The sequence below is a fragment of the Pelodiscus sinensis genome, chromosome 4 (genome assembly GCF_049634645.1).
Source record: "Pelodiscus sinensis isolate JC-2024 chromosome 4, ASM4963464v1, whole genome shotgun sequence".
In the NCBI taxonomy this organism is placed as follows: domain Eukaryota; kingdom Metazoa; phylum Chordata; order Testudines; family Trionychidae; genus Pelodiscus; species Pelodiscus sinensis.
Window position 1 is genome coordinate 114,760,431 of NC_134714.1, and position 26,586 is coordinate 114,787,016.

At 47.2% G+C, this 26,586-nt stretch overlaps 1 protein-coding gene across 3 annotated transcripts in view; it reads right to left on the bottom strand.

Annotated features, from left to right (window-relative positions):
* Positions 1-26,586, bottom strand: part of SLC67A1 (solute carrier family 67 member 1) — a 154,865-nt gene that overhangs the window by 85,978 nt on the left and 42,301 nt on the right. For all 3 annotated transcript variants that reach the window (XM_014579428.3, XM_014579427.3, XM_006134904.4), the window contains exons 4-5: positions 24,684-24,829; positions 19,828-19,960 (exon numbers count right to left, since the gene is read on the bottom strand). In XM_014579428.3, the coding sequence (XP_014434914.2) occupies positions 19,828-19,960; positions 24,684-24,829 (279 nt within the window). The remainder of the gene's footprint in view (positions 1-19,827; positions 19,961-24,683; positions 24,830-26,586) is intronic.

Consider the following 26,586-nt stretch of genomic DNA (forward strand, 5'->3'; position numbering starts at 1 on the left):
CCACGTTGGGGCTGAGGCCACGCCAGCCCCAATCTCTTCCCCACTCATTCCCTGCCAGGGAGGGCTGGGCCAAGGCAACTCTGGCTCCCCCCAACTCCTGGGAAGGGGAGGGGAGGGCTGGGGCTGCAAGCAGTCCCAGCTCTCCACGTGGGCCCTGGAGAAGGCCAGGCTGGGAGCAGCTGGGGCTTGGTTCTTGTGGATGCAGAGTGACATGATGACATCTCTGTTGTCCCACAGGAAAAAAGTTTATATCGAGAGAAAGAAATGGAAGACCTAGGGACATATAGTGCTCGGAAGGGCTGACATGCCAAACTAGAACTTTAGCGTCAATTCCACATCAAAGAAAATCACCCCACCTCCAGCAAAGGGCAAAACGCTGCTCTTGGGTCTTGACTCCAATACTTAGCTCTGTATCAGAGCCATAAAAAATGGAATTTATGCTAAACTACATACCCAGCAGATGTGAAATGCTCACGCCGTTCCATACAAACTAATTTCAGCGATGTGATATCGGTACATTGACCTCTTCCTTTGTACCAGTCTGCATGTTGAATAAGGCAAACAATGCGGTGTCTGCTGTTAAACTTCGCCCACAAGCTCATTCATTTTCCTTTCTTCTGCATGTTAGATTTTTTGCAAATAACAAGATCACATCTAGCAAATAAAAGTTAGCGTAACTGCTATAAAACGGCTCCTGTCACAGGCAAGGCCTGCATTCCAGAGAGCCTGACTAAATATTTACTTTTGAATGGCTCATTTCCAAAGTCCAAAAATAGATCATGATACAGGACTACAAAATATCCAGGTCTGTCATCTATTTTTTTTCCACTGCCCATTTAGCATAACCTTTTAAATCCTTAGTAGTCTACTATTCACACAGCATTGCTCCTGGCTGGCACGCAAAATACTGTTGTGTGCCTATGTAAAGGTAGAATTGTGGCTATTTAACACAATGGCCGCCCATCTTCAGATGCGGCTCACACTTCATTCTTTTTGGTGGATTTATTGACAATCTGGTTTGTGTGGTCTAATTCGGGAGGCCCTATTACACTCAGTTAGGGCTCGCGAGTGACTGGACTGCTCAATTCAGATTTTTATTGTTCCTTTAGTTTCACGTTTCACAGTCCACTCAGCTGGGCATTGAGACTCCCTCTGATCTAGAATTAGTACAAACTGGCACAAGGTATTGAATGGAACCTCTCGATTAGGCATTGGCCTGCACCAGACTGTGTGACTGCACTTTTTGCAGATGCATTTGCTGAAGCCCTTTGGCTATTTTAACTCCATGGCTACCTGGTCCATTCATTGGACAGGCTCGCTAACTGTGTGTGTGTAGGGGGGAGGAGGGGCTGGTAACAAGGACAACTGCCCCAGCGTCCATCAATTCAAAAAGAAGCCAGGGACCTTTAAATTGCCCCCAGAGTGCCAAGTGGCACGTCCCAGGGCGAGACACTGAGTGCTGGCTACCCCAGTCCGCAGGGGCAGATGACAGTTTTGCGGGGCCCCAGGCAGCATAACTCTGCGGGGCCCCCCCCCTTTGCCACGGCACATGCGCTGTGATGCCATGCGCATGCGCGGTGGTGCCACGGTGCATGCGCAGGGCTTTTTTAAGCGCGGGGCCTGGGGCGGCCACCCCGTTCGCCCTGCCCTATATCCGCCACTGCCAGTCCCGCCCCTTCTGCCTAAGGCCCCGCCCCTTCTGGGTGCACAAAGACATCCCCCCACACCTTGCTCAGGGGCCTGGCGAGGCTGTTGGCTCCCCTGATTATGTGTCAAATGTTCTGAGACCAAGGACTAGTTCTTGTTATTGTCTTAGATAAAGATCTGCAAATGCCCCCTGTTCAGGAAAATCCAGGCCCTCAGCCAATGTACAGGAAAGGCTTCAGAGAGATTTTGAGAGCAGCAGACTGTTGTGCAATCCCCTGGTGAAAAATGTAAGTGATATCACTTTTGGAAATGTAGACAAATTACACAGGAGCAAATGTGCACACATGGTCATACAGAATTATGCAATGAGACTACACCTGGGAGTAGGGTCCGGCATATGAGACTTGAGCAATGGCACTGGACCAATTTCCCCTTCCCCCTGCCTGCCTTACCCCATCCATGCCCCTCACTGCCCCAAGCTGGGGCCATAGCTGGGGCCAGCTGCGATCAGAGCCCCAGATTGGGGCTGATGGTTGGGGCACTGGGGACTGCAATAAAGCCATGAGGCACCTCGGGCCAACAGCACAGCCTGCAGGCCAGTGGACTGGGCCCCCAGAAGCAGCAGGGATGTAAGATATCTTAAATGGAGCCTCCAGAAATGGAGGTACCCATGATCACTAGTCACTTTTGAAGACCTGGGGCACTGCTTTTATTGGTGTCGGGCAGTGTTTCTCAACCAGTGGTATGAGTACCCTAAGGGGTACTCGAGAGAAGTCTGGGGGGTACGTCAACACAACTGAAATTTGGAGAAAACTGAATTTTTGTTTTCAGTTTTATAGCACTTTATTATTTTCGTACTTTTTACACCCAAAAATGTCATTGCCCGCTCTACTACAATGAAGTTATTTAAACAAATGTGTTGTAAGGATAGAAAAAAAATTGTGCGTCTGAAAACTGTAGGTATTGGGGGTCCTTATAATTTTTTTTAAAAAGGGGTACTTTATAAAAAAAAGGGTTGAGAAACACTGGCTAGTAGGTAGTTTAGACTTGAGATTAGACGAAGGTTTCTAACCATTAGAGGAGTGAAGTTCTGGAACGGCCTTCCAAAGGAAGTAGTGGGGGCAAAAGATCTATCTGGTTTCAAGATTAAACTAGATGGGTTTATGAAGGGGATGGTTTGATGAGATAACATGATCTTGGTAACTAATTGACCATTCATTATCAGTGGGAATAGGTCAATGGAGGGATGACAGGAGTTACTATAGAGAACTTCCTAGTTCGAACTACCTAGTTCGTGCCACGTGTAGCCGCGCGGCACAGGGTTCGAACGAGCGGGGATTTAAAAATGGTGGAGCCCCACTTATGCAAATGAAGCCCGGGAAATTCAAATCCCGGGCTTCATTTGCAAGTGCGGTATGCCTACATTACCCCGCTAGTTCGAACTAGCGGGGTAGTGTAGACATACCCTGACTGATGAGTCTTGCCCACATGCTCAGGGTTTAGCTGATCGCCATATTTGGGGTCGGGAAGGAATTTTCCTCCAGGGTAGATTGGCAGAAGCCCTGGAGGTTTTTTGCCTTCCTCTGTAGCGTGGGGTACAGATCACAGCTAGAGGATTCTCTGCATCTTGGGGTCTTCAAAGTATTTGAAGGCTTCAATATCTGAGATATAGGTGAGAGGATTATTCTAGGAGGGGTGGGTGAGATTTTGTGGCCTGCACTGTGCAGGGGGTCAGACTAGATGATCATAATGGTCCCTTCTGACCTTAAGGTCTATGAGTCTATGTAGGGTATAGGCATGCACTGTACTTTGCACGCCTGTAAAATGAAAGGGCCTTGCTCTAACAAACTGAGAATCTAACACATGCACATACGCACCCTGTCCTAGCTCCAAAGCGATGGGACAAGGTGCTATGATCCAGTGACTCCTTGATGGCAGCTGGAAAATGTGTTACAGGGATGCCTCGATTCTGGTACATGCATTCTGGTTCATCAAGAATGTCCTGGGAGGTCTTAAATGAAAGCCAGTTTCATGCTGGTCAGTAATAGCATTGTGGAATGTATGTACACGTACTAGATAAGGAGTTATGCATATATATAAAAATATGTTTTTAAGTCTGTATTAAGCAGGGTTGAAAAACTTGCTTTCTGTCAGACAAAAATTTTTTATTCTTCTGTCTCTGCTAAGATATCAATTAAGTACTGTAAACTAACACAATGGATACTATTTACATATTAAGTCAATGGAGAGAGTTGAAATCAACAAGAATGCAGTATATAGGAAAGACAAGCCACAGGTGGTTAGCCTGACTCCAAGTACAACAATGATCTTTGAGGCTATAAGTAAAAGGTAACGCTGACACACACGTCCCTTTTATTCTGCTCTGAGGAAGTAATGTAGTGTGCATTTACATTCATGAAAATAGGATCTCAGCTAACCTTGGTGGCTATTTCTACAAAGATATTGGGTGAGATAAATTTTTTTATCAGGAGGTTATCTTGATAGTTATGTTTACTGTCTAGAAAATGTGTTATGATTTTGTTTTGTGTATAATCTGATCTTTCCAATATTCTAATTCATTAATTCATAATAAACTTGTTTTTATTTTCACCATAAATATATCTCCGTGCGATGGTATTGTAGAATGTGCCAATCCCGGGTTGACTCACTAGTTTGTGCGCAGTAGTTTCTTGGGGACAGCAGACCTTCTATTTGTGTGTGTTCAGTGGATAAGAGGTTGGACATAACAGGGAATGCTTCAACACATTGGTTTTCCAACTTTTTATCCTGTGTGCCCCATTCCAAATAGTGCAGTCTATCGCCTAACTGAGATAGGGTCCTAATACGCCTATGATAAAATTGCCTAGTCTTACTAAATAAAGCGTGTTGTCTCCCATTACCAGATTTTTTGTGCATCCTGATGAGAGCTCGTGTTCCCGAGGAGTATGCAAACCCAAGTTTGAAAACCACTGCCTCAGAGGAAGCCAGGGACTGGGCTACACCTATAGTTAGTTTGCAAGGCAAAGAAAGGGCTGGCAAAACCCGGAGGTGAGCGGCTGGGAGGCTGCTATTCAGTTATGCACAAACAATTCTTCCTCAGGTGGGAGATGGGCCGAGGAGAAAGCGACCCAGTCCAGTGACCTGAGAACCATCCCCAATGCAGACACTGAGAGCAGAGAAAGGCCGACCAGGAAAGGGAGGTTTCACAGAGAAGTGGGTTTTGCAGAGCAATTGGGAAGAGGGAGGGGATCCTTGCAGTTCCTCATTTAGGCAGAGGATGGGCACTAGGGTACTGGTACCTTGTGCAAAGTTGGGATTTGCTGCCTTTGCAACCACTCCATACCCATCCTTCCACCAAGCTCTTCTTTCTGCCAGTTCCTTGGCCACTGCCCCTTTCCCTTCCACCTCAGGGAGGTGCATTTCAGTCCCCAGTTGTATCCAGAAGCCTGCAGACTGGCTCAGAGGAGGAAGACAACCTCACTGCTATCCGGTCAATGTCCTCGGAGATGTGCCCCCCAGACCTTTTTGTGACCCCATTGCTACAACTTTGTGACCCCACTGCTACCACAAGCCTCGGAGTGTAAACGCCTCCCCCTATACATTACATTTTAAACAATATTTAACCCCGTTTTAAGTGCTGGAGGCGAAGCGGGGTTGGGGTGGAGCTAGGGAGGTACTCCTGAGCTGGCACATGGTGGGGCTCCGGCGGACAGCTCACAACCCACATGTAACAACCTCACAACGTGCCTCGGAGGGTCGCGGCCCCCAGTTTGAGAACCCCTGCCTTAGACTACGTGGCCCCAAATCTACACAAGCCAGGAAATACAACTAAACCTGAATCTGCACCCCGTCCCATCGTGCCTTTCCCCACATCCATGAGATATCAGGTTGCTTGCAGTGTGAACACCCTCTGCATAGTGGGGTAATGCTCAGTGCCAAAACACCAGCCATTCCCAATACACTAGAGGACAGAGGCAGGCGTGATATCCTGCTCTTATGCTCAGCAGCACAGGGAGAAGAGCACAGCGGAGTAACAGAGCTCCCTTGCTAAGGCAGGGCAGGATAGCTCAGGGCATGCCAGGTGGCTCTGGGAATGCTGTGCTCCTGCAAGGGAGTACGGCACAATCGCAAGCCAGCTGAGAGCACGGTCGCACACCCTCGCTAGATCCCTTTTCTTTGGAGCGATGAAGTGCCTGAGACACAAGAGCTGAGTTAGGCAGGAATCCTGTCTTTTCGCTAAGTGAATGCATTGTGACTGGTGGAAGAGAGGACACTTTCTACACCAGCGCTCACCAACCAGTAGATTGGAGCCTCAGACAGGTGATCCTGAGAAGTTTGGCCAAGAGGCTGTCAAGTGTCGGCACTTCATCTGTCCCTCTCAACACTGCCGTGCTGCTCCTGCCCTCTGCCTTGGAGCTGCCTTCTCAGCCCCGGGAGCCTCCTGCTTGCTGTGCAGGGCATGGGAAGAAGAGGAAGGGCGGGTCTGATGTCAGGGTGCCCCTCCTTCCACCCTGTACCCCGTCTCCACAGAGCAGAGGAGGGGCAGAGATGGAGACAGTTCACTGGCTGCTTCTGGGAGTGGTGCAGGGACAGGGTAGAGGTGAGCCTGCCTTAGCCCCCTGCACCACCACCCAGAAGCCACCTGTAGTAAATGGTGCCCAGCTGGAGCCTGCATTCCGAACTCCGGCCCCAGTCCTGAATCCCTCCCGCACCCCAAAGCCTGATAAAAGTGAGGGAGGGGGAGGGTGGATGGAGTGAGCAGGGGCGGGGCCTTGGAGAAGGGGCAAGAAGGAGGCGGGGCAATGGTGTTGGGGTTTAAGGTAGATCCTGGATTGCACTTAATTTCAAAAAGTGATCTCATGCTTAAAAAGGCTGGAGACGCCTGTTCTACACATTCTTCCCCCACCCCCGCCGGTGCACCACGCAGCCTAGGGCAGGATTTGGCGGCAGGAATGAGAGGCTTTGCAACACAAACACTGTACTGAATGAGTCTCTCCTTATATCTCAACACACTTTTTTTAAAATTCGTGTTGGTGTGACAAACAGCCAGGTAAAAGACAAGCTTCAACAGGCATCACGGGCGTTGGTGCTCATGGAGACAAACCTCTTTGGCGTCCAATGGCAAAGGAAGCATTCACACGCTGGATGTTTCACATAGCTTTGGCATACACGCTTCTCAAAAGCTGCATTGGTGTATTGGCCAATAGGAATTTTTCAAAGGGTATTGTTATGAAACAAAGCCCTGTGCCGAGCCCTTCCAGCTGGATGCAATTCACATTACTAGTCTCCCTGGCCTCATTTTCTTATCCAAATACTACTGTAGATTTACCCTGGGAACAGAAGTGGACTAAAAGGGAAGGAAGAGTTAGATAGCAGCAGGGAGGTGCCAGGGGGACTGACATCCAGGGCTCCAGTGTTAAATGTTCAACTAGCAGCACGCCCAGTCAATTTCTCTTCAAGACAGACCCAAGAAAACCAACAATAGGACACCACTTGTCATCACCTACAGCCCCCAACTTAAACCTGTCCAACACATTATCAATAAACTACAGCCTATACTGGAACAGGATACTAAACTCCAAGAGTCTCTGGGAGACAGACCCATAGTCTCCTATAGACAACCACCTAACCTCAAGATGATTCTTACCAACAACCACAGGACATACCACACTAATACCAACCCTGGTACCTTCCCTTGCAACAAACCCCGTTGCCAGCTTTGTCCACATATTCACTCAGCTGATACCATTATTGGACCTAGCCAAGTGAGATATAAGATCAAGAACACATATTCCTGCTCATCCAAGAAATATAACTTTTTGTGCTATCATGTGCCGAAAGTGTCTGTCTGCTATGTACATTGGAGAAACGACTCAGACACTTCGCCAAAGAATCAATGCCCACAAAACAGATATTAGACAGGATCACAAAGAAATAACAGTTTCTTGCCATTTCAACCAGAAAGAACACTGTCTCAATGACTTGATTACCTGCATCCTGCTTCAAAGGCCTTTTAAGACTACACTTGAAAGTGAATCCTCTGAACTGTCATTCATGCTTAAATTCAACACTTCACACCTAAGCTTAAACAAAGACATCAATTATCTTACCCATTACAAAGATAGATTCCCCAATTATCACCTCTAATATCATTAGCTCACAGACATTTACCTTCCCCCCCCATACCCCTTCTGTTCTGAAATTTGATTTGTCCTTTTCATATGTGTTCATTTTTTAAATTGTATCCTTTTTTTATATATGGTTGTGACAATTTTCTTCCACTATTTGAGCTGAGGAAGTGGGTCTGGCCCACAAAAGCTCATCACCTAATAAACCATCTTGTTAGTCTTTAAAGTGCTACATAGTCCTGTTTTTTTGTTTCAGCTACCCCAGACTAACACGGCTACATTTCTATCACCCCTTAGGCAGTAATTATTGTCTTACATTAGAAGCCCCAACTGAGACCAAGGCCCCATTTTTCTAGGCACTGCATACTGCATAGTAAAAGGCCATTCCTGCCCCCAAAAGTTTACTGTTACATTCACACAGGAAGTATTAGCACCTCCATTTGACAAGTGGGGAACTGAAGCAGAGATTGACTTTCCCAAGGTCATACAGGAAGCTTGTGGCAGAGCTGGGCACCCATCCAAGATCTCACAAGTCCTATTTCAGTGCCTTAGTCACCAGGCCAGCCTTCCTCTCTGGTTTGTTTTAACAAAGAAACAGTATTTCCCCTGCCTTTTGATCCCTAGCGACACTGCCGGAGTTGCAGTCCAGCCATGACATTTTCCATTAGTGGGAAGGCCAGATTGCTCTAGTGAGTAATGAGCAGACACTGGAATAGTGCACAGCCTGTGTATCGAGGGTTAAATACCACTCTCTGAGATTTGCATGCTATTCCCATCAACGTCAGACCAGAATCCAGCCATGAGCATTTTGGTCTTTCCATATAATCCTCAGTAAGTCCATTTTTATTATTTCCAGGTTTCTAGCTCTTTCCATCGCAACAAGATTTCACAACTGCTGCCCTATCAACAGAGCCTTCCAGAGAATTATCTCCAGATAAATACCCAAGTGTGAAGCATAACTGGCAAGAGATGCTACATTTTAAAGCCTTGGTGTGGGGCTGCTTAAATGTCATAATTTCTCAGCAACAGCAGCCTAAGAAACACAATGTACATTGGTTACAACTTAGGCACTAAAATAAAGTCGCTACATTCAGCCTCCAGCCACTCTCTTTCTGAATGCAGGCATGACACCCGCCAGTCTGCAAAGCAGGACTTTCCTGTCTCATAGCATAGGCTGGATAAGGTTAAGGGTTGTCCTTTCCCATCAATCCCTGGCAGGTTTCTCTCCATTTCCCAATTTTCCTTCCCCTGATATAATTACAGTGCAGCACCTTTCCCCAGCCAGAGGATAGGTTGAGGCTACACAGATCCTTCCACTACAGTGCATATCTCCCGGTGCATTAAGAGCAGGCTATGGAGTGATAACTTCAGTGCGCTCACTGACAACTCAACCTTTTACATTTCAGAGGTTGAGAGCCAGGCTGGGACCTCCCATGTTGCTGACAGGTATTGCGCCATTTGAATGATTTCTGATGTATTTAGGGAGGTACATTTCATGACTGGACAGCTATTGGATTCACAGAGTTGCCTGTGCTAGTTCTCAAGAATATGAGGGAGGGAAAACCTCAAACTGATCTGTATCATGACACTAGCTCAGACATGCCCTCGCCCTGGGGTATCCTGTTTCTGTGCCAAGTACAGCAGAAGAGAGCCAGCCATGTAAGTAAACAGTTGGCCTGCTTTCTTCTCTTTTCCCTCTGAGTCTGGCTCCCACCTGACAGCAGATTCTTCTTAGCTAACATCACATCGCAGCAATGCACATGCTGGGCTCATGCAATGTCTGAGTTCAGCTGGGCAGACCTGCTTTAGCCAGGTTGGTATTTGCACTCTGACTTGCTCCTCAGACCAAGAGGGGCAGTGTGAACACAAGGCTGGGTACCTGAGATGCCTGAGTGCTAATCACAATGCTGATGCTCACTCCCTCTGTGGCCCTGGGCTATTCAAAATCTCAACTGTTGATCTCTTTCTTCCCACCTGAGATGAGCTTAGACCAAACCCTGCAACTGAACTTTGGACAGAGTGTGTGGGTTTGACATCCAGATGTTGCAACTCCATCTCTGCACTGTCTCCCTGGCCTGCATCCTATTAATTTCTCCATCCCTCACCTTGTTATCTCAAGCTGAATTACCTGATAGCATTTGACACATCTTTGGGATGCAGTCTGAAAGACACGGCATGAAATAAACCTGATACATTGCGCGCTATCAAAGACATAGATTAGACTATAAAAAAAACCCACTGGGGGGAGTATTAAAGAAATCGGCATCGTGTTGCCATGATTGTAAGCTCTCTTGCTAGGAAAGGTGCTGTGTTTTTGCAGCCACTGCATCTGGGTTTTCCATGGCATGAATTGAAATAGCCACAAAAGGGAGCTAGGTTTTTAATGAATGAATGCATGAATGAATCAATCTCTTATCTTGCACTTAGCCTCATTCATACTGAGTAGCTCCCTGGAAAGAGGAAACGTTTATCTGCAATGCTAGAGTTATCAAACAGGGAGGGGTGGTTGTCAGCAGGTGCCGTGGATTTCAGAGAACAAGTCAGGAAATCCCCTCCGACTCAGCACAGCCAGGGTGGCAACTCTATTGTGTGGCCTGCTCTACGCTAGGAAATTAGGTTGGTACAACTATGTGGCCCAGGGGGTGAAAAATCCACCATCTAGAGTAACACAGCTCTACCAACCTAATCCTTAGTATAGACAGCACTTGGCTGACAGGAGGTCCTTCTCTGCCCATGACTACATTCTCAACTGCTTTCATCAGTCAGAAGTCTTGCCTCATGGTTACAGATGTAGATATTTTAAACCGGGGGGAGGAACTTTTTTTGGGTCAGGGGCCATTAACCCACAAAATAATCAGTTGGGGGCTGCATGCAAGTAAAAAGCGGGGGAGGGGGAGAAAATCCCTCACTGTGGCCCTCAACTGAGGAGAAAGACAATCCCCATATTCGCCTCTCACACCAGGGCCTAGGGGGACCCAACTTAGTAGATTGTGTGTGCTCCAGCCCCCAGGGGAGCAGCAGGGGGGCTAGAGCATCAACACGGGCTGCCCAACGCTAGAGGGGCCATGAGCCTCAGGGGCTGGATCCAGGCAAGCAGAGGGCCGCACCCCCGTTTTAAACCACCCCCGTTTTAAACCATATCAGTTGTTAGTCCCATGTTAATTAGCAAAGGCTTCCAAAGCAAGGCTATTTACTGCCCCTTAAAGAAGGTGGCTCTCACATCTCCCTCTCCTACACCAAAAGGCCAGAGCTAACACTACTTATGTTTTCTTTCCCCCAAAAGGCTAGGACCGATGCTGCACCTCAAGTCATATTGAGACCACAACCTCAAATCATCATGCAAGATGCATAGAGAGATGCGAGAGATTTGCACTTTGGTGCAAATTGCTTTAACAACTTCGGCTTTTTGTTTGCCCTGAATGTCAGTCAGATATATTACCACATGTGCTTGCGGTCTCTGAAGGGTTAACTCAGCGCAAAGTAGTCTCTATTCCAACTCCTATCTGATAATTCTCCTTGACAAATAGGCCATTATTCACTCCCCCTTTCCTGTACAGTGGCAGGGAGCAGGAACTACCATGACAAGCCTGCGCTGAGATTCCAGTACAATTTACTGGCAGACTGGACCTCAGCCACAAGTATCTCACCCTCCGAAGTTGCTTGACAAAGAACAAAAGACTCTTTGTGCCAGTTGTCACCAACGCAAGCTATTTGGCTCATGAGCATCATCATCCCAGGCTGAGAAATACCAGAGTTTCTATTGGAAGTGAGCGAGAGAGATTCCAGCCACCAGAATGGTCACTATTGTCTAGAAATAGAGTGCCGACCCATGACCCTTTGCCATGTTCCAATCCTTGCTTCCCATCTTCACCCCTTTAAAACACCCACGGATTTTCCAATCCTCTGGCGCAAGCAAGAAGCTATGAGACATTCCACATAATTCCCCACTGGAACATTGTATAGCGCAGTTACGGGAAAGAAATATGATTCTTCACTACAGGCAAACAACCTCCTCCTTTTCCCCCTTGAAGAAGAAAAATAATAGCCTGCCCCCCCCCTGCAAAAAAGCCAAAACCCCACTGCAATAACATTTAATAAGAGACCAAAGGGGGTTTGGCCAGGAACATCCTGAATTCAACAGAATAATTGTTCCAAGACATTTAGATCTAAAAACAAGTCACTTTAAGACTAAGAAGCCTCTTTCTCTCAGTAAAAACCTGGCAAACCCAGTGTGAGGAAGCAAAGGTTCCACTGTGATCTTGTTTAAAAGAGGCTGGTTGCCACGAATTACAACCCCAGAAAAAGGGATGAAATCCATGTAATTGCACTATTGAAGCTCACCATGCCACCTTTGGAAACCATGCCTGCCTCATTCCTTCATACTAACTTAAGAGCACTGAAACATTATGAAAATATTATGCTTCTAAACCCCCATTCCATCTACGTGTTCTAATCCAGTTGGTAGATGAACAGAAAAGGACAATGCAAAAAACCAATACATGAAATGAAAACAATTTTGGAGCACATAAAGCTCTACGGCTCAACAATTCAAGACTGTCCCAGATCCTCAGCTGGTGTAAATTTGCCTAACTCCAGTGTTGATTTATACCTTGGAGGGTCTGGCTTTCCAATCCCACCGCACTGTTTTAAAGACCAGTGGATAGAACATTCTTCCGTTCCTATTGCAAACTGGTGTACAGCACTGTTGGCTACTGCCAAATGGCAGCCATGCCTCACCTGTTTGTATATTGTTTGTATGTGGATGGGTGCAACAGGCTATGCTATGGGTGAGACTCTCCAGCAAAGTGATACATGTAGCACGCCCCTTACGTCACAAGAGATCCATCCAGATGACACTGAAAAATCACCACCAGTTTTAACAATCACAGCTCCTTGGCAACAGCTTCATGCAGTTTGGGTGCAAAGCAAACAAGTGCAGCGTTTTTTAGAGGAGCAAAGACAGGGCTTCTCACTCCAGTGTCTGACTCAGGGTCAGGACTCAGGAAGTGGGGCCCTGCCTCCAACTCTCCCTGTGAGGCTTGGAACAAGTCACTCAGTTTCTCAGTTCCTCCATTTCCCCATCCGCAAAATGGGGATAAAATATTTCCCTATCTCCGAGGGGCGTTGCAAGGATAAATCGGTTTATGTTTGTAAAGTGCCGTGAGAAGCACAGACTAAAGTTGCTGTAGACCTTCCGCACTGATTACATTGGCGGTAGCCCAAATTATGTCAGCTGAGGAACAGACCCATTGATTTCCATCTCCCTCCCTAGAACACACATATTTAACCACCAAAAATATGAACAGTATTACAAACAGCCAAGAGAGAACATTGGCAAGCTTTGGGAAGGGAAATGCAGAGTGGGCAGAAAACTCCACTTACATTCTTCTTCTGTGACATCACAACAAAAGCCCTTTCCTTAATGGCAAGGGGACCATGTTCATTTTTCTCTAAAAACTGAAAGCTTGCGAAAGGCGAAGCGATTGTGCCAGTAAAAAGACAACTGGAGCCTTCTATTACAAACGTGGAATGTGTTAGGAGGACACAGAGTCCTCGAATTGTTTAGCCTACGTCACAGCCTCACTGCCAGCACAAGTTGTGAAAAGAGGTTGGGAGTCTGGTTAGGCACCAATTGGTGAGATTTAACTCTACTGATGTCGTTCCATGGTAGTGAATGGCTGTGATGATTTGTAAAGAGATGTGGAGCCCTGCACCTTAAAGCTGATGGTTGAAATACAGCTGGGGTCTGTAGTGATTTTTACAAGTCTGTTTGGAGGTCTTAGTTCAGTTGCTATTAGCCAAATGTTCACTTTGTAAAATTCACAACCACGGTTAGCAATTATTGTCTATGACAGCAGCCGGGACAACCTCTGAATTAGCACAGAGGCAGGACTCCTCCCTCCCCTCATCCTTAGGGCACAAATCCAGGTCCAGATTGAGGCACGTTAGTGGGACAGCTTATAGCTTGTGATGTACCTAGGCTGTGAATAAATAAGAGGGCAGTTTCTCAGCACATTTTGCTAGCACTAAAGCTGTTGTTTAAACATCAGATTATCATTCCTAGTGTCATGGACCATCTGGCCTTTGATAAGGTTCTGGCTAGTATGTTCCCACAGAGAGACTGAGGAGCAGCTGACTACTAAGAAAGACTTATGAGCCAGAGCTGCCCTCCATAGGAGAGAGGTGAGACAACAAGTTTAATAGATTTCCTTAAAAGCTGAAATTCAAAGCAGAGAGATTTTACCAGATCCAGAGCCAGTTCACTTTTACAAGGGTAAGGGCCTGTCTACACATAGAATTATTGCTGATTAACTCCTTCTAAATTCATAGATTTTAAACCCAGAAGGGACCACTGTGATTAACCAGTCTGCCCTTTGGAATGATGCAGGATTTAGGACTTCCCCCAGAATAATTCCTGTTTGACTACAGCATCTCTTTTAGAAAAACATTTAATCTTGATTTTAAAATGGCCAGTGATGGACAATCTACTATAATGCTTACTAAATTGTTCCAATGGTTAATTACCCTAAAGTTAAAAATGTACGGGTTTCACTTCAACTGCGAGCCTCTGGATTTTGTTAATAGTCTGAAGGGCCCATTACATGTAGATACTGAAGGGTGTAATCAAGCCAACCCTTAGCATTCTCCTTGTTAAGATACATGGAGGTTTACAGCTTGTGTCTACCACTATAAAGAATGTTTTCTAATTCTTTAATAATTCCTGTGGCCCTTCTTGGAACCATCTCCAATTTTTCAACATACTACTTAAATGGTGGATAGCAGAACTGGATACAGTGTTCATCAACAGTCACACATGATACAGATTTCAGCAACAGTGCCAATCTAAAGGTAAAATAACCCCTCCATGGATCACTTTAACTCTTTTAGTCACACTGTTGCTTTGAGAGGACTGTTATTCCCGAATAAGAATGTCTAGCCATGGGGTTAATCAGGGAAATGTAATCAGATATAATTATGTGGAGAGAAGTCTCATAAGTATTCAAAAAATAAGAGCCAAGGATTTTCCAAAGTGACTAGTGATAACCAACTCGGGACACATTATAGCAGGGATGTTAGATAGCGTGTATTTTAGTAATTGAGTAGCCACAACAATTTTTAGCTGGCTTCCCCCAAGAAACAGCTCCTGCCCAAGCAATGGCTCCTCTGTAGGAGGCAGCAAGTGGAGGGGGCAGGAGAGAGCTCTGTGGAGCTGGCACGCACAGAGAGAATCGGCTTAAAAGACAGCTTCCTGTGTGTACTGACTCCTGCCTGCCCTCCTCACCCTCCATGCTGCTGCGTTTCTATCAGGAGCAACAGTGTGTCAGTGAGGTGTGGCATGAAGCTCTGCAGGATCCGGTGCTCCCACCTCTACCTCCCCTTGCTGCTTCTCATACAGAGGCAGCGAGGGGAAAGTGTTGCATGTAGTCATTTGGATTAACCGATAAGCCTCGGTTAATCGTTTAAACAGCTATGCAGTAACATCCCTACATTACAGAGGCCTGTCATTCAGACAGTGCTGAGCTACTGCCCTCTGCACACCAGGCCTCTTTGAAGTGTCACAAGTTGGGCACCCTGACAAAGTTGTTTTTTAAAGTCTTTCCCTTGGAGATTCAAATCTTCAAATTGTCAGCAAACAGAACTGAGCAGACAGTGTAACTGAGGCAGCTTATGACAGCAAATTGTAGGGACAGGATGGTGTAGGCATCACAAAATTTTCCTCTGAGAATCCAGAAGGGATGAGGAGTCTGAAGTCAGGGCAGAAAATCATGGTAGTCACCCCTTTTCCGCTGGATAGCCTGAGCATTTCAGCAACCTTTTCAAAACATTCTCGCCCTCTAGTGTGCAAAATGTCCTATGACAAAAATGTGTTCCTTCCTTTCCCTTTTAAAGTACAACCCTTCCATGCTGTACTGTGGACTAGCAGCTGGTATATTGTTAGGGGACATTTTCAAATCCATGGCTGATATTGCTAAATAAAAAGCATCAGAAATCTGAAAACTTCTTTGACAAACAGACAAAATGTGGCACGGAAGCACAAGATGGAGAAGTGATTGTATAATACAGTGTTGAGGGTTACAGAGATACCATGTTAAATCATTCTGCAAAGACTCTTTCCCCCACCACACAACTGCAATGGCATGAAAATGATAGGCTGAGAGATACAGAAAGGAAAAGGAAAAACCCACAATCCTGCCAATTTCCTCTAAAGAAAGGTTCCATCCATTGGGAACTGTATTATAGTGCACCTTGTTTTGCAAACCTATACTACCTGGAAAAGTTTTTCCTGACTTCAGATGTTGATCATTAAGGGCCTGATCCACTGCCCTTTGAAATCAGAGGCAATCTTTCCATTGGCTTCAGTGAGAATTTAATCAGGCCCTCTGTGCCCTAAATAACAGGGATTTGTAGCTGTTGTACTGGATTTAGTGCAGTGGAGCTCAGCCCTCCTCCTTCCCCCTCTCCCACAGGAGGGAGCTCCTGATGGCGCTCCAGCCCCGTGCCCTGTCCCCGCCCAAGTTTGGAGGGCCACAGCCGGCTTCCTGCTGGGCGGCGGGGAGAAAGCCCCAAGCCTTGCTGAGCGATTGGGCTCACAGGGAAGAAATGGAGCCCGACTGCGGAAACAGCAATGTGCGGATGCACTGCCTAGAGAGCCTTTCCCCACTGCTCACATTGGCTGGAATCCAGCCAGTGGGAGCAATAGGTGGCCGTGCCCGGGACATGGTGCTGGGAGAGGTGCAAAGGCAAGTAAGTGCCCCCCTGTGCCCAGACCCCATACCCCACCGCACCTTTGGGTCCCCTTCCCCCCCACAGAGACCCTGCACCCACAGCCTGCTCCTGCATCCTCCCTTCCTCCTGAATCCTCCCCCCCCCCCCCCGGCCAGACACCCTACTCCCAGACTGCTCCTGCACCCCACTTTCCTCCCAGACCTCACCCCCTCACCCCGTCCTGCTGTTTACCTCCCGCCCAGATCCTGCATCCCCATCTGTATCCCACATGCTGGCAGCCATGTCCTGCACATTGAACCCCTCATTTTTGTTCCCACTCCAGAGCTGAGGGAGGTCCAGAAAATCCACTAACCCTGGAACCCCAGAAGAGTAAATCTGGCCTATGGGAAGCCCTGAACCTTAATCCTCCCTGTCCCTCCCCCAGAGCATGAGAGGTGTCTCAGTTGGGGGCCACTTCAGTGAGGGTTGGGTTTTTTGTATCGTTATTTTGCTTCTCACTTGTGTGGTCCCCAACTGATTTTTCTGGGGGTCAGTGGCCTCTGACACAAAAAAATGTTCCCCACCCCTGCCATAAATAAAGAAAACATGGAAACCTTTTGTGTTGGACATAAATTAATATTTTACTTTATTTAAAATAAAGTTTGATAAACTAACATGAAAAAGGTAAAACTCTTAATCTGTTTCATAATTTAAATTAATATTTTCTTTCTTACTGAATAAATTTAACCATTCTCCCTAGCTGCAGCATTAGCAAAATGGCTCAGACATAATTGTGTAATTAACAGCGAGTTTCCATTAGCAACTGGTGGGCCGCTGAAAGGTTTGCACTGAGCCAGGTGGGCCACTGATTTAGTGTAACTGTAGAAACTGATGTCAAACTGTTTTTTGCATCTTTCTAAACTATTTCCCTCACTAATATCCTGAAGAATCACAGAACATTCTTGAAATGGAATTTAATTGAACTGCTTAATGTTTAGTTAAATTAAATGGTGCCCAGATTCATCAAAATAAAACCAAAACAACATGAACTGGCATAATAACTGTTGTGTATGGAATTCAACTACTGAAGCAGGAGAAGAATGAGTGCAGGTCAACAGTGGCATCAAGTGGACAAAGACTTGTTAGCAACTTTGCTTTCTTCTAGCCGGAAGAGATCTCAACTCCTGTTAACTCTGGTGCCACATAAAATATTGTAAAATACACATGGAAGAATCATGGGAATTTGGCTCAATCTGCCCCCAGGGGGAAGATGAGTCATATTTCACCTCTCACCTCCCCCCTGTTATCAGACTAGAGCTGTCTGTTTTGTGGGAAAGATCAAGATGCTGGTTCGTATCTGGGGAATGAACTCACATCACCAGGGCCCCGCAAATTTGCTCCAGTGAAAGAATGGGAGAAGGGAGGCCTGCCCGCCAACTCTTTTAACAAAGCATGATGGGAAGGTTAAGACTGAGGCTGTATAACAGGCAGGCCTTTTTCTTTGTGAGTATGGAGGAGGACAATGCTGAGGAAAAACAGGGCTGGCTGTTATATTGGAAGGAAAACGCAAGTCTGGGTCCAGAAGGATTTTCCCACTTGGAACACCGTTTAGCTATCTCAGGTACTTATATAGTATCTGAGGACCTCACATCCCTGGACTATGAACCCCATTTTAGAGACACAGGAACTGAGGCCCAAAGAGACTAAGGCCCAAAACTTAGGTGCTTAATTTCTAAAGACATCACAGAAGTGGGCGGATGAGGTTCTGTGGTCTGTCGTGTGCAGGAGGTCAGACTAGATCAGTGTTTCTCAACCAGTGGTACGAGTACCCTTAGGGATACTTGAGAGAAGTCTGGGGGGTACGTCAGCACAACTGACATTTGAAGAAAACTGAATTTTTGTTTTAAGTTTTACAGCGCTTTATTATTTTTGTACTTTTTACACCCAAAAATTTCATCGCCTGCCTGGCTACAATTAAGTTGTTTAAACAACTGTGTTGTAATGGTAGAAAAAAAAATTGTGTGTTTGAAAATTGTAGATACTGGGGGTACTTATAATTTTTTTTAAAAGGGGTACTTTATAAAAAAAAAGGTTGAGAAACACTGGACTAGTTGAACATAATGGTCCTATCTGGCCTTAAGCCCTAGGACTCTATTCCATGGACATCATGAGAGGTGTGTATGTGTGAAATACCACACATTTTGAGCTGACTTTATTGCATGACTTACTAGAGAAATGGAATCAGGACTATCAAACTTCTTTTTAGAAAATCCAGGTTTTCTATAGCAGCAAGTGGAGATACCCTAGACATGATTAAAAATGCCAGGTAGGATCTCCCAAATATCTAGAAAGAGACTTGGGAATGATCAAACTTGACAAGTTTGGTTACAACAAACTCACTCGCTCTTGTTTTGGAGGGAGGGAGGAGGAGTCTGCCTCATTTGTCGCACTGCCCTTCTCCTGGTCCCCTGAAGCTCTGCTCTCCACCCTAAGGGCGCACATTACATTAAGCCTCCCTCTAAGAAAGTTGTGATTTGTGAGCTTCACCCTGCCTGAGATTTAAAGCTCTACCAACACGGTTTTTAACAGCACTGAATGAGGACATAAGAACCTCCAGACTGGATCAGACCAGAGGTCCATCCGGCCTGGTATCCTTTTCTTCCCACAGTGGCCAAAATATAATGGTGGTAGCACCCAAGTGACAAAGCACTCAGTGCTTAGGGAGTTAGGGGACATGCCAAGAGCCTGGACTTGGATTGTTTGTGTCTTTTAACTAACTTTTTAATCATTGCTGCTTTTAAAGCAACGGAGAGATGGATATTAGCCTTGCTTGCAGAAACGGGGACTTACATCTTGGCTTGTTTAGAACAAAAAACAGTAGCACATAGTTGCACAGACAACAAAGGGATGGAACCCTGGACGTTAATAAGACACTTTTGTGTCTTCATGGCCACACAAAGTCTTTCCCCCACATGCAGCACTTCCAGTCCTCTCTGATCCTTGGCTCAGGGACCATTGAGGTCATTGGGCACAGAAGGCAATCTAGGGTGGGGAGAGGGCAGATTTGGCGTGCACTGCCCAATGCTGCTCCCTGACCAGTGAAGTGGCCCACAGGAGACCATTCTAGCCACTGTGAGTTAGAGAAACCCTGTGGCTGCTCTAACTTGTACCAGGGGCTGATTTGGCCCCAAGATCAGGCGGCAGCAGCCGGAAATGGCACCCAAAGAATAAGGAAAGGGTGATATGTTTTTACATTATCAAATAAGGGGAGAACAAAAGACCCCTCGGCAGCTCAATCCATTGTTCTAACTGTAAGACAGAAGTGAAAACCAACTCCGTTACTCACCCAAATTTTGTGCTGAGTGTCCCGCCCAGGCATGATCCGATGATCACTCCTATTCCAAAGCAAAGTCCAAGCTTCCCTAATGCATCCGCACGCTCAGCAGGAGACGTCAGATCTGTAATGACCATCTGAGCACCTACACAGATATTCAAAGACACTGGATAAGGAACACTGAACTAAAAGGAACAGAGGTTGGAGTCTGAGTGATCACTCTACTCCCTGAGGTAACCCTGCACATGTGCAAATGACAGAGCTCTCCCAGAGGTCAGACCTTGTAACACTGAGCCAGATCCTCGTGCAAGACCCCACAGAATGGGAGCTGACCCCAGAATGTCTTTCTGGGGGGTAAGTCTACACTGAAGTTAAAAACTTGGCACTTGCCAGTTCCTGCTGAATTGGGCTCAGTGGTTGTTTAATCGCAGTGTAAATGTTCAGGCTCAAACTTTGGGATCCCCTACATTGCAGGGCCCTAGAAAACAGGCTCCAGCCCAAACATCTATCCTACAATTAACTAGCTCCCCCCACAGCCTGAGTCAGCTGGCATGGGCCACCCATTGATTTTTTTAACTGTAGTGTAGACATATGCTTAAATGCAGAAGACGCTTTGTGCATCCAGCCCAGAGTCTAGCAGTCAAAAGAAGGGGAAGATTCAGAACCTCTTAGCTCAGGCCAGGGCAAAATATGGCCCAGGGTCCGGATCCAGCCTGCCAAGCCACCGGATTCGGCCCGTGGATGCAGCGGGAGCCTCAGACAGACTCCCTGCTTGCGCCTCCCCCCTCCAAAAAGCAGCTGCTGCGGCCATTTGTCTTTCTCAGCTGTGAGCCCGGGGGAGAGGGGAATGGTGTTTCATACGCTGCTCCTGCCTCCAGCACAATCCCATTGGTGGATTTCTGGCCAATGGGAGCTGCCTATTTGAAGAACAGGCAGTGTGTGAAGCACCCTTCCTCTTCTTTCCTCAGGTTCTTAATCACTAGCACACATGGCCCCCGCAGCCTGTGCTGGGGCGGGGCAGGCAGAGAAGCTGCCTGAGAAATGTGCTGGACTGCTGGTCGGGATTCACTCAAAGGTAAGTAGGTCTCCCGACCAGAGCTCGCCTATGCCCCCCAGCCTCCTCCTGCCAACCCTCTGTCTGCCCCCGCACTCCTGCCCCACTTCTCCACATAACCCAAACTCTGTACCCCCTCCTTAATCCATATTCCTCCCAGATCCTGCACCTCAATCCCCTGCCATAGGTCACAACCCCCTACTGCCCTAGGTCACATCCCAAACTCCTATACCCCTCCTGCACCTCAGTCACCTGACCCAGGTTACAACCCCCTCCTGCCCTCAGACACAACCCAAACCCCTGCACCCCAAACTCCCTCCCAGACTCCATACCTCTTCCTGAATCCCAATCCCTTACCTGAAGCTCCCTTCTGTCTGCACCCATCCTCCATCCCAGACCCTGCACCTCCTCCAGTAGTATCATAGAAGAGTGCAGCGTTTGCCACTTTTCAAAATCTTGGAGTGCCCCCCACCCCCATCAAAAATTATTGCCACCCCGTCTTAGGTGGACTAACTGCTAATGGGCATTAAGCGCTTTACTGGCTTAAACCAGCTGTGTATAATCCACATTATCATGGTGAGGGTCTTTGTCCTCCCACCAGCGATACTCCATGAGCAATACGGCTGAGCATCTGCTTTGATGTTTTTTCCTGAACACAAACAGCTGAAGCAAAACAGAACGGCGTGGTGAGAAGGAACGCCCGCATAATGCAGCCTGCCATGCAGTCGTGCAATTTGTTAGACCGTGTGTGACGGCATGTTGCTAAAAATTATTCTGGGAAAGTTCTTGCTTGAGTGAATGCAACTGAAAAATGTGAAATAGCTGCAGTGCAGTGAAGGATAGGTGCAGTTTATTTTATTGATACTGTTCATTCCATTGGAATGAATTCTGATCTGCTAAAGAGATGCCGCTTTTGACACTATACTAAAATTAGGCCATGGAAAAACCCAATCTCCCACTACAAGATGCAAGGAGTAGAGCCAGGGAGCTTTTGATCCTATCCCCCTCTGGAGTAAAGGGGGAGGACAGGCTAGGAGGGAACAGAGAAGCTCAGGAATCATTAGTTCTTTCTCTGAGATGAGGTGTGCGCTGGAGAAGTTATGCTTTTAATAACAGAATTGGGGGTAGGCAGGAGCAAAATAGCCTGTGGACTGCTGCTCTTTAAAAAGCATGGAGGGGATGGTCTTAAAGAATAGGACCAGGTGGATGAAAATGCTGGGAAGCTGAGGGCACTAAGCAGCAAAGCAGTGGAAATGGAGGCTGGACAAGGAGAGGTGCCTTGGAAAGGTGCATTGATGTGGGGTGAATTAGTTTATTGAGGGAGGGGGGAATGAAGATCTATGGCTTTAGGGGTACCAGTAAAGTAGCCGAATGCCCAGGTGAATGGGTATCAGTGAAACCTTTCAAGCCCAAGGAAAAATAATAACTATGCTTAACACATCTATAACATCTTTCATATGAGGACCTCAGAGCACTTCACAGACATTAACAAATTAAACTTTACAGCACCATGGTGTGGTAGGGTGTGGCTGGGAGGTCAGCACAGTCATCTTCTATTTTAGAAATGGGGAAACTGAGACACAGGGAAACCAAGTTGCACAAGAAAGATGTCCATTTGCGTCACTGTTGCTACCACTGTTAATTGCAACAAATCTTGTACAACATCTGTCATGTAAGCGGCTCCAGGGAAAACACATGATTTGCTAAACATGATTTTCCTGTTTACATGCGTGGATCACCTTTGTATCTGAAGTTATGAATACTGGCTATGCACTTGTCTCTCCAGCAAGTGGGTTGTTCCTGGGTGACCCCCTCTGAATAGATTTACATCAGGACTATGCATCAGTGTGTTGATGGCCCTTCAAGGAGAGTCAGCTCACAATGGGCCTTGGAAGAAATTCATCCTGCCTGGTAAACCTTTCCAGTGGACCCCTCAGAAAGAATATGAGCAATGGCTGCCCCCGTGAGTGAGCAAAGCAGGTAAGGACATACGATAAGGATATGTCACCCTGGACTCCATCTTGAGCCAGTGACTTTCTATTCACATGGCAAAGGATATTAAGGACCTCTGAGGGTATGTCTACACTACCCCGCTAGTTCGAACTAGCGGGGTAATGTAGGCATACCGCACTTGCAAATGAAGCCCGGGATTTGAATTTCCCGGGCTTCATTTGCATAAGCGGGGTGCCGCCATTTTTAAATCCCCGCTGGTTCGAACCCCGTGCCGTGCGGCTACACGCGGCACGAACGAGGTAGTTCGAACTAGGTTTCCTAGTTCGAACTACCGTTACTCCTCATTCCTAGTTCGAACTAGGAAGCCTAGTTCGTGCCTCGTGTAGCCGCGCGGCACGGGGTTCGAACAAGCGGGGATTTAAAAATGGCGGCGCCCCGCTTATGCAAATGAAGCCCGGGAAATTCAAATCCCGGGCTTCATTTGCAATTGCGGTATGCCTACATTATCCTCCTATTTCGAAATAGGAGGGTAGTGTAGACATACCCTGAGAAACCTCCGGTTTTCCCCTTTCTTGTACTAATTCTCTATTGCTGAAGCATCCAGAGCCTCAGTCTCTTTAAATTACCACTAGATCCCGCTATGCAGTGCGCTCCGGGTGGCACTGAAGGGCTGGCTAGGGGAAGCTAGCCTCCAGCCAGGCCCTTTCCACCTGACGGCCCACTCCTGAGAGCCGCAAAGCCACAGAACTGCTCCTCCTGACTTTGCCCAGGGGCCCAGCAATTCTGTCAGTCCCCCTGTTTGGAGAAGACCTGAGGTTCATGCTGACCTGGGGACATGTGTCTGATCCTTCAGGATTAGAAAGAACCTTGCATATGATGAAATGGGCTTTCAGTAGCCTCTTGCTATCTTAGGGTACGTCTAGACTACATGCCTCTGTCGCCAGAGGCATGTAGATTAGGCTACCAGACATAGGAAAATGAACTGGTGATTTAAATAATCGCCGCTTCATTTAAATTTACATGGCTGCCGTGCTGAGCCAACAAACAGCTGATCAGCTGTTTGTCGGCTCAGCGCGGTAGTCTGGACGCGTGGGTGTCGACATCAAAGGCATTTGTCGACCACCCAGGGATGCCTCCTGGGATGAGGTATACCTGGGTGGTCGACAAATGCCTTTGATGTCGACACCCGCGCGTCCAGACTACCGCGCTGAGCCGACAAACAGCTGATCAGCTGTTTGTCGGCTCAGTGCGGCAGCCATGTAAATTTAAATGAAGCGGCGATTATTTAAATCGCCGCTTCATTTTCCTATGTCTGGTAGCCTAATCTACATGCCTCTGATGACAGAGGCATGTAGTCTAGACGTACCCTTAGACTTGGTTGTCTGAATGGGAGCCAAGGGAGGGAATGCCTAAAGGGAACTGGGTTTGGCTTCTGGTTAACCAGTGTAGCACTGCAGAAGTTCTTTTGTTACTGGTTTGGGGAACCTAATTATAGAGTAAACCACCAGTTTGGGGGAATTGTCTGCCCTGTTTCTTGCAGTCTGCCCTGACTCAGTGTTGTCCATCCCAGGCGCCCTGTCACATAAGTGACTTGCTCTAGCTCACACAGCATGTTGGTGCAGTGTTGGGAATAGAATTTAGTTGTCCTGCTCCCCAACCACCTCCTCTAACCATTAAACAAGCTGCCTCGTGTTCCTAAAGCCAACTATTCAGAGACGGATTCTGCAACCCTTCTATACGTTATTAGTTCTACTGACTTTAATGGAACTGCTTATGTGAGGAAGACTTGCAGGCTCAGGCCCCTACAAACAGACTGGAAGATATTGAGCCCCATAATTGGGTCATCTTATCATAACATTACCTGGTAGCCCATGCATGAACACGGATGGAATTCTGGACAGGAACAGAAGTGGGACGCTGGTGGAGATGGACAATAGTAGAAAGAAGGCAGATCCAGAGAGACATGAAAGAGTTAATGCAGCTCGGGTTCCAAACTGGTCAGCAAACCTGGTAAGGAAATTAAGCAGCTTTTTAGAAAGTGAACCATTTTACAATGGCTGAATATGGTACATCCAGCCTGGCCATGTGATACTGTCATTCCACCCACTGTGATGCAACTTTTCACTTTTGAAAAGTTGGCTCCCGTTGTGGGTGCTGAGCACTTGAAAATATGGCCCCCATGAGAAATCTGAAGTTTTGTCTAGACTAGGATTTAGTAGTGAGGTGTCACTCCATTTCAGCTAATACAGTGCCGAAGGTATTGTAAAATTCTGTGCTAGCATTTTCAAACATGTTGGTTAAACTGTTTTAAACCTAACCATACACCTTTAAATCCTGGACTAGACAAAGCCTGAGAGAGCAGTTAATGGTGATTAGACATAGGTCACCACAAACTAGGCCCTGCTAGGTTGTCTGTTGAACAGGTTCTGTTAACCTTCATTTTGTTTGGGGTTTCTACTATGGTTATCCAAAAATTGTTATCTGGCATAAAAATTAGTTCTGTTAAACTATGGAAGCTGAGAACAGAGTCAGCCTTGACCTAAAAAAAGAGACACATCAATTTAACTAAGGGATGGTTTTAAGTGATGATTTACCAAGGCAACTTGTGCGTGTGTAGACAAGCCCTTCATAAATTTGGTTTTTTGCTCTTTGCAATACCAGGAGACCAACTCATAAGATGATCTAGAATTCCCTTTTTATATTTTATAAAATAACCTAGCAGTAGGGTTGCCAGATGGCTGAAACAAAAATACCGAACACTCCCCCGACCCCCCCCAAAAAAAACACCAGGAAAAAAATTTGTTGAAGGAAAAAAAAAAGTGGGGGGACCCAAAGTTGTTGGGAAAAAAAAGACTTCAAGAACCTGGATCACTGCTAGGGGTTATCAGGTAGTCATTTAAGAGAAAACAAAAACCCGGACACGCTTCATTGGGGGGGGGGAGGGCCCGGCCAGGAAGGGAGCAGTGCTGACTGGGAAGGGGGGAGGCCTGGAAACAGCTAACGGGGGGGGGGGCAAGCAGGGCTGGTGGTGAGGGGGGAGGGGTCAGGTGGAACGGAGCTGGCCGCGGGATATCAGGGGAGGGGGCGGGGCTGGCTGGGAGTAAGGGGGGGTGGGAAGCACAGTGGGGGTAGGGTGCAGCGGCGCTGTCCAGGAGGAAGGGAGGGTTGGAAGGAAGTGGGGGTGGGAAGCAGAGCTGGCGGGAGCGGGGAGAGGTGCAGCAGCGCTGGCCAGGGAGATCAGGAAGAGGAACGGGCCAGTGGGAAGCAGAGCTGGAGGGGGGCACAGGGGCCTGGCCGGGGAAGTGAGGGAGGGGACGTGAGGGAGAACTGGCCATCCGGGAAGGGGGAGGGGGTGAACAAATTGGCCGGCGGGGAGTGGGAATGACCTGGGCACTTGCTGCCTGTCCCACGCAGGGTCCCGGCGACGCACCAATGAGGGGGAGGCTTCCCCTCCTCCTCACACTCAACCAACTGAGGGCTCCCGGCGGCAATCGTGGCCCCGCCTCCCAGCTGGGACTCCCAGCCGCTCCCCCCAGCCATGCCAGGCTTCCATCCAGTGCGCAGCCGGAAAAATCAGAAAATACCGGACATTGCACATGTCCTGTATTTTCTGATTTTTTTTTACTGGACAGAGCGCGCAAATTCTGGACTGTCCGGTACAATACCAGACACCTGGCAACCCTACCTAGTAGGTTCAATGTTTGCAAGTTCACAGTAGTTTTAAGAAAAGTCATCCAGATTCAAGGAAAACTGCCTCAATATCA